The sequence below is a fragment of the Uranotaenia lowii genome, chromosome 3 (genome assembly GCF_029784155.1).
Source record: "Uranotaenia lowii strain MFRU-FL chromosome 3, ASM2978415v1, whole genome shotgun sequence".
Classification (NCBI taxonomy): domain Eukaryota; kingdom Metazoa; phylum Arthropoda; class Insecta; order Diptera; family Culicidae; genus Uranotaenia; species Uranotaenia lowii.
In genome coordinates, this window is record NC_073693.1 from 83767240 (window position 1) to 83780140 (window position 12901).

General features: G+C 37.1%; 1 protein-coding gene and 1 long non-coding RNA gene across 2 annotated transcripts in view; one reads left to right on the forward strand and one right to left on the reverse strand.

Moving 5' to 3' along the window:
- Nucleotides 1-5419: 5419 nt before the first annotated feature.
- LOC129754778 (myosin light chain kinase, smooth muscle-like) overlaps nucleotides 5420-12901 on the forward strand; it is a 66998-nt gene continuing 59516 nt past the window's right edge. The window contains exon 1 of the mRNA XM_055751014.1: nucleotides 5420-6617. Coding sequence (XP_055606989.1) covers nucleotides 6584-6617 — 34 coding nt within the window. The 5' untranslated portion in view covers nucleotides 5420-6583. The remainder of the gene's footprint in view (nucleotides 6618-12901) is intronic.
- Nucleotides 7442-8430, reverse strand: LOC129754779 (uncharacterized). Its single transcript, XR_008739092.1, has 3 exons — nucleotides 8172-8430; nucleotides 7868-8113; nucleotides 7442-7810 (listed from the first exon to the last, which is right to left on the reverse strand). It is a non-coding gene; the product is annotated as an uncharacterized LOC129754779 (long non-coding RNA).

Genomic DNA, 12901 nt, shown 5'->3' on the forward strand with positions numbered 1-12901 from the left:
TTTAGTAAAATTGTCAATGAAATGATGCATTGTTTAACTTCGTCCCTAGTAAAATTAATATGTGTCATGATAAAACTAGTATGTGTTATGATAAAGATTAGGAGGAGCGAGGAGCTTGATTTAAATAGTAAAATTACTATGTATGTTTGTTTGTTTATTTGCATTCATGCATTATGGCATTATTTGAAACATGAAAATTCACACTTCCGACACACGTCGGTCAATGTTAGTGTGTTCTCCCGATGCTCTGGAATGATTTTCAAAGTTATGTAACTATAAAGCAGCTCAAAATTAGTTTTTTTTACAAACGGGTTTGATGATTAATGATCCTGAATTAGTGTAAACAACAAGAATGTTTACCATAGTAAAATTATCATACGCACTTATGTTTTTGAGTCAAATATGTTTTGTTCTCAAAAGTACGATATGCGTAGTATTTTGTTGATATGAATTGGTGCCACAATGTCAAAATTACTATGCGGACGGTAGTTGTGATAGAAATTATGATGAAATTATCATGACCATAGTATTTTCGACAACAAACATTGCGAGTTATCGAAAATTACCAGGTACATAGTAATTTCAATATTGTTTCATGCGCACTTTCACAAAATCGATGTTAAACTTTCCGTGGTTGAAAATACTATAGCGCTGAAATGGTAAAATTATCATGACAGCGTCTTTGGAATGACCACTCAATTTTTTTCCGTGTATAAGAGGTAAGGACTTATGTGTTGTCAGTTTGTACTGGCCTCATAGAGTTGCAGTGGATCGAAGTCACCTAGAGGACCTTTGCTCAGTGCTTCCTGAGCCAAGGTTGATCCTGGGTGATTTCAATTCACATGGAACTGTTTGGGGAGAACAAACTGACGATAGTCGTTCTTCTCTTATTTATGACATTTGTGATAGTTTCAATTTAACAATTTTGAACACGGATGAAAAAACACGAGTACCTAAACCTCCTGCAAGACCAAGTGCAATTGACCTCTCACTCTGCTCAAATTCATTATCATTGGATTGCCAATGGAAGGTAATCCCTGATCTCAATGGTAGTGACCACTTGCCAATCAAAATTACAATCACCAATGGGGCCAGCTCTTCAAATTCAACAAATATGGTATATGACCTTACAAGACACATCGACTGGAAAAAGTACTCGGACGAAATAACAAAATCCATCGATTCTATGAACGTTTTACCCCCTTTAGAGGAGTATAACTTTCTTTCACGTATGATACATGAAAGTGCACTTTGCGCTCAAACAAAACCGATCCCAAATTCATCTATTCCTAGAAGGCCTCCTAATCCATGGTGGGACAAGCAAGCTTTATAAGGACAAATCGAAAGCATTTAAAGATTTTCGAAAACATGGAACTCTTGTCCTTTTTGAAACCTATGTCACCCTCGAAAATCAGTTTAAAAAATTGATCAAAGGGAAAAAGAAGGCGTATTGGCGGAATTTTGTATGCGGTTTATCACGGGAAACATCCCTGAGTACCTTGTGGAAAGTTGCACGAAGCATGCGTAATCGATCTTCTACAAATGAAAATGAGGAACATTCACATAGATGGATATTCAACTTCGCACGGAAAGTCTGTCCAGATTCCACACCTGTGCAAAAAATAATCCGGAACGTGCCTCCTGATAGGTGTGGTCTGGATTCCAGCTTTTCGATGGTCGAATTTCCACTTGCCCTTCTCTCTTGCAACAATTCAGCTCCGGGAATTGATAAAATCAAATTTAACTTGTTGAAAAACCTTCCGGACGCCGCCAAATTTCGCTTGTTAAATTTATTTAATCAATTCTTGGAGAACAACATTGTTCCCCAAGAGTGGAGACAAGTGAGAGTTATCGCTATCCAAAAGCCCGGAAAACCAGCGTCCGATGCGAATTCGTACCGTCCAATAGCGATGTTGTCTTGTATACGCAAATTGATGGAGAAAATGATTTTGTTTCGTTTGGATAAATGGGTAGAAGCAAATGGTCTCCTTTCAGATACTCAATTTGGGTTTCGAAGGGGCAAAGGGACAAACGATTGTCTTGCTTTGCTGTCTTCAGAGATACAAATGGCGTACGCAAAACGTGAGCAAATGGCTTCGGTGTTTCTAGACATAAAGGGAGCTTTTGATGCAGTCTCAATAGAGGTTTCATCAGACAAGTTGCACTCCCGGGGTCTGCCTCCTCTATTGAACAACATCTTATACAGCTTGCTTGGTGAGAAACATCTGAACTTTGCTCACGGAGATATTGCAGTTAGAAGAATCTCTTACATGGGACTTCCGCAGGGTTCATGTTTGAGTCCACTTTTGTACAACTTTTACGTAAGTGACATCGACAGTTGTCTCTCTGAAGGCTGCACTCTAAGACAACTTGCAGATGACGGTGTGGTGTCTGTAACAGGATCCTCCGAGTCTCATCTGCACAGACCTTTACAAGATACTTTAGACAGATTGTCTTCCTGGGCTTTGGGGCTTGGGATTGAGTTTTCCCCACTGAAAACGGAGATGGTTGTTTTCACTAAAAAACATAGACATGCTCAACCTAAGCTTCAACTCCTAGGCAGAACGATCACTCAATCGAGGTGTTTTATGTATCTTGGGGTTTGGTTTGATTCCAAATGTACCTGGAGAGCCCATATTGAGTATCTGAAAGGAAAATGCCAACAAAGAATCAATTTTCTTCGATCAATCACTGGCACCTGGTGGGGAGCCCATCCAGAAGATCTTTTAAAATTGTATCGAACAACCATTCTCTCAGTGATGGAATATGGTAGCTTCTGCTTCCAGTCAGCTGCCAAATCTCACCTCATCAAACTTGAGCGTATCCAATACCGCTGCCTCCGCATTGCTCTGAGCTGCATGCCCTCAACACATAACATGAATCTCGAAGTTTTGGCAGGAATACTTCCTCTTAAAGATCGATTCAATTTACTATCACTCCGGTTCCTCATCAGGTGTGAGGTCATGAACCCATTGGTGATTGTGAATTTCGAAAGGTTACTTGAGCAAAATCTTCATACTAGATTTATGTCTATATACCATGTCCTCATGTCAATGCAGGTAAACCCTTCTTCGTATTCTCCAACTCGTGTTTGTAGCCCAGACTACGATCATTCTTCTGTCCAGTTTGATTTGTCTATGCAGCAGGAAATTCGTGGAATCCCGGTCTCGCATCGCCCTCTTCTGATTCCAAGAATTTTCGAAGCTAAATATAGACACGTCGATGCTGATAAAATGTACTTTACCGATGGATCTCTTATAGAGGAAACAACAGGATTTGGAGTGTTCAACGAAATATCTAGCGCCTCTCACAGTCTTCAGCCACCATGCTCTGTATATGTAGCGGAGTTAGCAGCTATTCACTGGGCTTTGGACAGTATCGCATCACGGCCAGATGGACACTACTATATTGTAACGGATAGTCTGAGCTCTGTTGAAGCAATCCATTCGATAAAACCGGGAAAGCACCCGCCTTACTTCCTCGAGAAGATACGAAATAATTTGAGTGCTTTATCAAAACGTCGCTTTACCATCACCTTTGTTTGGGTTCCCTCTCATTGCTCGATAGTGGGCAATGAGAAGGCAGACTCTCTGGCAAAGGTGGGAGCGATGGAAGGCGACACGTATCAACGTGAAATCGTCTTCAGCGAATTTTACTATTTGGCTCGAAGAAACTCTCTTGTCAACTGGCAGCGCAAATGGGACGAGGATGAGCAGGGTCGGTGGTTCCACTCGATTATCTCAAAGGTAAGCCTTAAACCATGGTTTAATAGATTGAACTTGAGTCGGGATTTTATTCGTATATTTTCCCGTCTCATGTCCAATCATTGTTCCTTAGACGCGGTACTCTATCGTTTTGATATTGCTGGCAGCAATCTATGTGGTTGTGGCCAAGGTTACCATGACATCGAGCATATTGTTTGGTCGTGCGAGGTCCATCTTGTCGCCAGAACGAATTTTATAGACTCCCTTAGGGCCCGAGGAAAACCACCCTTGTTCCAGTGAGAGATGTGCTGGCTGTGATAGACTTGGACTACATGTTCGAAATATATCTTTTCCTAAAAGCTATTGATCTTCGTCTATAATTCTTATTATTTTTCTTATTTCCTTATCTATCTTCTATCTTTTCTTCAAAAAGTAAACTAGATATAAGCACACAATTGTAATCAAACAAAACGAGTTTGGCTCCTTAAAGCCTAAAGGTATGAGCCGTTTCAAATAAAGAAATTACAAAAAAAAAAAGAGTTTCTAATTTTGTGTCCTAAACTGGCTTACTCTTGGAAAATGTCCCAATTTGTTAAATATCGAAAATTTACCTCAAAATACCTCAAATTTGTCTCTAAACTCTTCGATTTTATCAGGAAGGATGTTTGTTTGCGAGCCTTCGAAAAATTGATATTTCAAGATTTTAAAATAACATTTTCACTTTCATTTGAAATTTAAAAAAACAAATCAAGTTTTTCCCACTTTGAAACACAACTTATAGGTTTTCAAACGTAGAAAAAGCTTTGAGATATTTTTACTTAATACTTAGTTATAGATGATTATGTGGAAAAATTTCATGTTGATCAAACTTACCCCGTTTTACGGTACATATAACTTTAAGATTTGGAATTCAAGATTAAAAATTTAACATCGAATGGTAATTTCAAATCCCATTCTGTACTATAAATTTTCTTCTGCCTTTCTGAAACTTTTTACTAAAAATTAATCCTTATTTTGAATCTAAATGCCCCGTCTGAATTCAGAATAATGATTTTCCATTCAAAATTTATGTCAAAAAAATTAAAACAAACTTCGGCTATGAACTTTTTTTACAAACAGAGGTCACAATCCAAAGGAAACTTTTTAACACGATTTTTTTTATTAAAACACTAATAAGTTTCCATCAACTATCAATCAATCACTAGGAAGAGCAAAAGTCTCAATTGTCGATAATATTTTTTATTTTCGTTAGCAATCCCGAATTGCACGAAAACTTTCTTGAAGCAGAAGTCTTAGTCCGAGTCAGGCCCAGGTCCACATACATAGTTCGTGTGTTAGAAACATAAGCATTATTCATTTTATTATTCATTCCGTTCTTAATGTTAAGATTATCTGAAAAGCACACAATACTACAAAATTGCAAAATTTAAAAGTTCTTAAACCAACAATGTCAACTTAGTCTTCCTCTGAGCCATTTCTCAAAAATTCTTCTCTTCGTAGTCGCTTAATCTCTTTAATTTGCAAACTCAAACGATGGACTTAAAAATTTAAAAAAAAAGCACAAGGAAAATATGCTCATTTCGTATACTCTTGGCGAGTCGGTCGATATTTTCTCTTGAAACGCTCTCGGCATCAACTTAAGCCTAAGACCAGAAAATTTTCCACCTCAAAACGGTCAAAAATACGATTCCGTTCCATTCGTCTTTTGCACGGCACTCGAGGTGGTCGCAAAACCATTCCACATTTCCCATTTTCCGCTACTTCTTATAGCTTCTCTCTTTTGTTGATCGGTCGTTAGAAAAACGGTGCGTGTATTTTCGTTAGTGTGAGTGCGTGGGAGTGCGCGCGGAAAATCTTTAAGCTGGGTGGCGACTAAGTTTCCCGCCCTTAAGTTTTGTGTTTTCAAGATCGCCTCGCCATTCAATGACCGCATATATCACATTGACGGAGAAGGATCGTTCACGACGCGGTGTGGCGTTAAAATTTTCCTTTTAGTTCCTGTGTGCGTCGCGACGCCCAGCCACCAACAACCATTAGCGATGTGTAGTAAATAAATTCACGCGTGGCGCCTCATCCTCTGGCCTAGTGCCCAGTCTTTTGGCAGCGAATACTTATTTTTGTTTTGATGCGTGCGGTAGATTAGTTTTCGGTTTCGTTTTCCACTTTCCACCATTAACGAATGGTGTGGTTGGATGAATCAAGTTTGAGACGCATCGCGATCGAGATCAGCGGGTAAGCAGCTGATCATTTTTCCTGAGAGGGAAATTCACATCCGATAGGAAATAATCACAACTGAAGTGAAATTGCGGAAACTGAACGTAGCCAAATTTGTTCAACTGGGCGGAAACGAGATAGTTTAAGTTGAACGTTCGTTTATAAATATCAATCATCCGGTTCGAAATGAAGATTGGTGTTCTTACGATCTGAAGAATAAATTCTTTGAAAATTAAGTGCAAAAGTATAAACTACTGTGGAAAATTGCAACAAAGTGTATTAAAACAGAAACCATATGTTCTCTGTTCAGAAAAGTCAAAACCCAAAATAACAAGTGTTCGAGTGAAAATATTTGTGCAAAATAAATTTAAAAAAAAAGTAGAAGAAAATTTATGACCAAGTTGACCGAATCGTTGTTGTCCTAAGAAACAAAATAGTACCACATCAAGAGCACAAACCCAGAGAGAGAATCGGGCCAGAGGAATAAAATCCCTTGAATGAAGCAAAAACAACCGCGAAATTCGTATTGCAATTCTGGCAATTCGCAACGGTCAAGTGCCGTGAAGTAAGAAGTGACCTTCCTGGGCGTCTACTGCAGCCGAATTCATCTTCTGTGAAAAAACGGGGTTTTTGTACCCCCCTGAACTTCCGTCCAGCTTCCAACCATGATCAAGGTCGACGAAAACTATCCGGTGCATGGTGAGTTAATTTCTCAGTCCGTTTGTATAAACAAATCCCACTAATTTGTAGTCTGGAGCAAAGGCGTTTTCGTCTTCGTCGTTCGTTAGACCTGGTAGACGACTTTTTTCACACGCTCCATAGAAATGGTTTATAACGTGCGGTGAACTTGTCACGGATTATTCCGTTAATTAGAACTTCAAATAGTGCAGTGCGAAAATAATTAGGACTGCTGCGCCACGGAGCGTGGCGCCAGGCAGACTTCAATGATCGTATTTGTACACAAAATTTCTTCTGCATTTCCTGTTGACAAGGTAGAAGGAGATGTTGGGTGCTCTTTCTGATACCTGTGTGAATAGATTGTGTGCAATTATCACTATCCATTCAATAAAGAATCTACAGTCATTTGACGTTGAATAAATTTATGCATATTCAACAATTCCGGAACGTTTAAAATTTTAAAATAAAGGGCGAATACGAAATTATTGGAAAACATTAAACAGGGCATAACTTTTTACCATTGGGTAAAAACCAACCAAATTTTGCACACTTTCTCATTGATGTGTATTGTTTACACACGCTCTGCTATGTTGAACCATTAATGTTTGAAAAATAACCATAATGGCAGTTTTGTGGGTTAAGTCATTTTATGAGTTTTCCCTGAAAACTCATAAAATGGGATTTCAAGGAGAACTTGCATTATGGTTATTTTTCAAACATGCTCTCGCAGGCAATAATGGTTGAAAAACAACCGTTTTCAGAAAAAAGGGAACCAGATTCAATTTTCAAGGAATATAACGTAAGTTTTTCAATTGAATTTCAATCTTAGACGAAAATCTGTCATATAAATGTTATCAAATTTATTAGTTACTTCGTAGTATTAGTATGAGAAATATTATTTCATAATTAAATGTAATAAAATGAGGATCCGAAATGGAGTCTTTCGTATCCGGCTTGCTCTGAGATCTAGGAAAGGTGTCGACGAAAATATGCATCGATGATTACACTACAGACGTCCAGAATGACTTCCTGTGCACCATCCAAGCCGATCCGGGTGTCGGCAAATCATCAAAACTCGCTTTGCACTCGCCTTTACATTGTAAATTTTCCGGAACAGCTATTCCCAATGTATTATACTACGTAACTGCCGGTTCATGGATAAGATCCAGGTTTAATATAAGCTGACGCTTATCGACTTTATCGGAACGGGTCATCTGGAATTTAGAACGGGGTTAGAATTTGAGACCAGAAATTATTAATTTGCGAATTACCTCAGCAAATGTACCTATTTCCTGGAACCCCACCTCTATCATAATTGTCAAGGATCCGAATTTGTGGGCCTCTTCACTACCATCGGTATACCAACCGGAACCCTGTAGCCTGGATTTGAGCAGCATTTTTCCACAGCTGGACTGCTGGAGCCAATGGTTCAGCAGTTGGTGTATATTTTGTTCTCGGAGATTTTTATTTCCTGTTACCACACGGTTTGTATTGCGATCAGAACTGGAATGTTTGACCTAAATGATGATTAAATCGGTTATGAGAGGTTATGTTAACAGTATTTGTTTTTCTTACCTTCCGATATTAACATTTGTTCCGCCGGATCTGATGGGCTCTCGGATTTACTTCTCGATTGCGAACTTTTTCGGTATCAGCAGCGGGTAGATTAAAAGACGGAAAATAATCAAGCCCGAATATTTCATACGCTATCAAATGTACAAACTCTTTTGAAATGTTTGGAAAACAACAATAGTGAAACTTTTTCCCGTTCGAGTTTAACCGTTTTCTGCGATCTCGATTAGAACTTCAAAAATGGTTAAAATTCAACAATTGGTTATGGTTGAAAAATAACAATTTTAGAAGTTCTTCAAGCAAAACCATAAAACGGTTCAAAAACAGGCAAAAATGGTTAGAAAAAAATGAGCGTGCATGCTGTAAAACTCGAAGTCGTCTTTTTCGATTTAACAAAAATGGAGGTGAACCAATGCGAGTCGAGAGAACAAATTCTTTCAAACACCCGGAATTTCCTGACCTGTCGCATCGGCAGTTGGGAAAATTGTTGAACATTCACCATTCATCAGTCTCCAGAGTTTTGAAGCGGTTCCAGAAGCGGTTGATGTAGTACCACGGCAAAGAATCTAGAAGAAAACCGGGACAGGAGAACAAAAAGACGGAGGAAAAGGTGAAGCGGATGATTAAAGCAAATCCCAACGTCTAAAGTCTTGATTTGGCTCAAAAGATTGGCATGTCGCAGAGCTACGTCCAGAATGTAAAGAAGAGAGCTGGAGCATACATACAAAGTACAGATCTTCCCAAACCGCGATGAGCGGCAACAATCGACGGCTAAAACTCGGGCACGGAAACTCTACGAGAAGATGCTGACAAAATATGGCTGCTGTGTGTTGGACACTCAGAAAAATCCTATTAAGTATGCCATAAGATTCTCTTATGAAGTGGCGCCATAAGAAAAAATAATGAAATTCATAAGATTGTCTTATGATGGAAATGAACCGAAGGATAAACACCGGTTTCAATGAGGGATTGTTGTTTTTCATAAGACATTCTTATGGGAAAATAAAATTTCGCGTATAAGAAAAATAATTCAAGATTGTTTTTCAAATCATTTTATTTTTGATAACATTGGTTTAATAACATCATGGCGACAATCAGCAGCCCTTCAACACCCAGTTTTATTGCCGCCTCGGCCCTTTGACTTCGCGCTTCTTATCGGTAGCCAATCTGAAAAGTAAATAAGAATTAAAATCTATCTTTTGAGCTTACAAGTATTCTCAACCTTCATTAAAATTAAATGTCAACGAAAACTTACCATTTAGAATATCAAAATCAATTGACATTGAAGAAACTTTACAATTGGTTAGTTCTTCTGACGACGTTGAAATAGATGACTGGTGGAATGAATGTGTTCATTGATTTTTCACAATGCCGTTTCTTCTATTTTTCATAAGAACATCGTATAAAAATTGAAAGAATTTCATAAGACTCTTATGAAAAACTATTTTACACTCTGAAAAGCGGTTCATAAGATGCATCTTATGAAAATTATAATAAGAATTTGCCTGAGTGGACGACGATACGTATACAAAAGCCGATTTTAAACAAAAACCGGGTTTGGAGTTTTTCACCGGCAAAAGCAAGCTTGATGTGGGCAACGAATTTAAGAAAGAGAAAATGTCGATGTTCGCCTCCAAAAATCTCGTTTGGCAGGCCATCTACTCTTGCGGACTGAGGAGTGAGCTTTTCGTAACAAATCTGAGTGCCTCGAGAAGCGCCTTTTGCCGTTCTTGCAGCAGCACGATGAAAATCCGCTATTTGGCCAGATTTGGCATCATGCCACTATACTAAAAATAAAAGTGTCCTGCAGTGGTATGAGGCCAATTCTGTCCATTTTGTTCCAAAGGACATGAACCCGCCAAACTGTCCGGAGCTGCGCCCGGTGGAGCAGTACTGGGAAATAATGAAGCGGGAACTTTGGAAGAGCAAGAAGTCAAAGACGAGAAGAACATGTTTAAAAAAATGAGAAAAAACTGAAAAACTGGTACTGGATGACACAGTAAAGACTTTGATGCGTTAAATTTTACACTCAAGGCCCCATCGATTAATTTTTCTTTCGATTTTTCAAGTAAATATATGTAGGGGAGTGCGGGGTAACATGGGCCATGGGGAACGTGGACCACATTGAATATCTCAGATATGAGTTGAGGTAAAAATCCCAATTCTACTGTCATTGCCGGGGTACTTGATTAAATAATTTTTTTTTGCTTGTGCACAAGTTTGTGTGGAAAAAACTTGAATGAAGAATAATTTATCAATTAAATTTTTTTGCAATCATGTGTAAATAACTTGACCGCTGATATTTATACAAAATTTGTATATTTTTTAAATCAAAAGAAATGTAATAAAAAAGGCTAACTTTACTTTACAAGAAAAGCTTTTATAAAAAAAATATTTTTTTCCGGATTTACTGCAGATTTTTAATTATCAACTTCTAAGTAAAATTTTTGTACAAGCTGGAAGTTTATGATTTATTTATTTTTTTCGGTTTGTCTTGAACGAATATCTGAAACAGATCCATAGAAATGCTGAAAATATCAATCACCATGCATCATAAAATTATCGTTTTATATTAAAAAGGGGTTGCTAGAACTTTCATAAGAAGATATTCAAGAACAATGAACTTTTTCACAAAAACGATTTGCGCAGAACAGAGATCTTAAATTTGGCGAAATACTTGAAAATGTATGAGGAACAACCCATATAAGTCCGACTTTGATCTGCAAAAAAGCGGAAAAGTGAACTTGTCTATTCCCCATACAAAATGTTTAGGGACTAGAACTTTTTTTTCACTTACTTCAAAACTACTTGTTGTCTTCTGAAAACACTTAAAATCTTCTTTTTAATGAATTTGTTAATTTAGTACAGTTATGCCAGCATTAATTATAATTTTATAAATGGATCTTTTTAAATTTTGATAAAAGGATCAATATTAGGAGGTGAGAGCAGTGAACTTTTAGCTTAAAGCACCCTATTGCATATTGATATTTCTTTTTGAGGGGTACAGTTTGGCCAACTTTTTTTCAATCTATGAACTAAGATAACTCTGGAAACTCTTGACTATAGACAAAATGCATCTAAAGAGAGAGAGAGAGAGAGTCACGCGAACATGATTCGGATCGTGTTCGTATATTTCCCTGCCCAAGTAACAATTATTGCTTCGTTAGGCCTACCCAGACAACCAGAAGTCGTATTTTATTTTACAGATTATATCGTATAGAAAGTTATTTGAACTCATTTTCGAATATCTGTTCCTACAATGTGCGGCCCATGCATTTTCTTCATCGTAATTAATTGCACTGCATGATTTTATTACGACAAGAATAGAGACTCGTAATTATGTACATATGAACTTGACCTTTGTGTACGACAATTCGCAAAAAATCCGTGAAACGACCGATATACAGTGAGTGAAATAAGAAGAGCACCACAATGTTTAAATATGAATGATTGAAAATTACGAAAATTTTCTTCTACAGTTTGTTCTGAATTGCTTAACGGATAAATCAAGCATAAGTTTACTTTTTTTGAACGTAGCAATTGGCATTGAGGACCAAAATTGTTAAAATGGGTTACGAAATAAAAATAGCACCAATTGAGTTTTTCAACAAAAACAAGATTATTTTTTAAAATGTACTATGTAAAAGTGAATAATAATGCTTCTACGAATTATTTGATGATGATTTCCAGAATGCCAAAAGTTTTCAAAGGTTTTTAAAAGAGATGCTCCTCTAGCGTTAAGGAATTTGATATTTGAGCTGTAATTCTTTACCAAACTACTTACTTTCTTCATTAAAAAGACGTAAAATTATGAAACAAACATTCGGGTTTAATTTTGCATCAGAAAAAAAATAGGTTGGATATCAAAAACTTTGATTTTGTTCAGTAAACCATATTTTTTGCAGTTTCAAGTCGTAGATGGTAGCACTATCTTGCAGTTAAAACCAAATTTAGTCTCAATATTGATTTTCCAGATTTTTTTCCCATTCATCATTTTGAGGTATTTTCCCATCACAGTTTTGTGAAAGTTCACGGTGCAGAAAGCATTTCAGGATTTGCAAAAGAATCACCGCAGTACAAAAAAGTACAACCGCCAAAATTCCTGCTCATCTCAACTTCATCTCTTCAACTGCTAGCCGTCTGGTCCATCAAGTTCATCGGAAAGTATAACTTTATTATGATAATCGGTCCAAAAAATTCACTTTTAGTGAACTTGATGCAATTCTATTTTTTTTGGATTTAGTGATCTTAGAATTTCCAAAGCGTGCACACGGTACATGTATTTATTTCGTGACCAAAATCATCCACGATGACGATGACGATGATTAGCCGTGATTTACAGATTTTGTCGTGCTATGCATAAAATAATTCAAAATTAAGATTTTTTTTAACATGAAATACGATTTATATTATCATAACAACCAGGTGTAAGATCTTAGCAGAAAAGAAACATTTTTCTATCAAACCAGATTGCTAAATTGAGAGAATATATTTTAAAAAGAAAAAATATAAAATGTCAGTGCCAGTGCCAGTGTATGTTCTAAAACTATTACTTACTCTGTGATAGCATAAATGTTTGTTCTAATATTGTTTGAATTTCGTGAATATATTTTTGACTGAAACAATGACATTTCGCGTTATTTAAACAAAACTTGTAAACTGAAAAACAGAAAATATGCTCGCAACACTGCTTGCCACTTGGAGATATATGCTATAGTATCGTATATAACTTA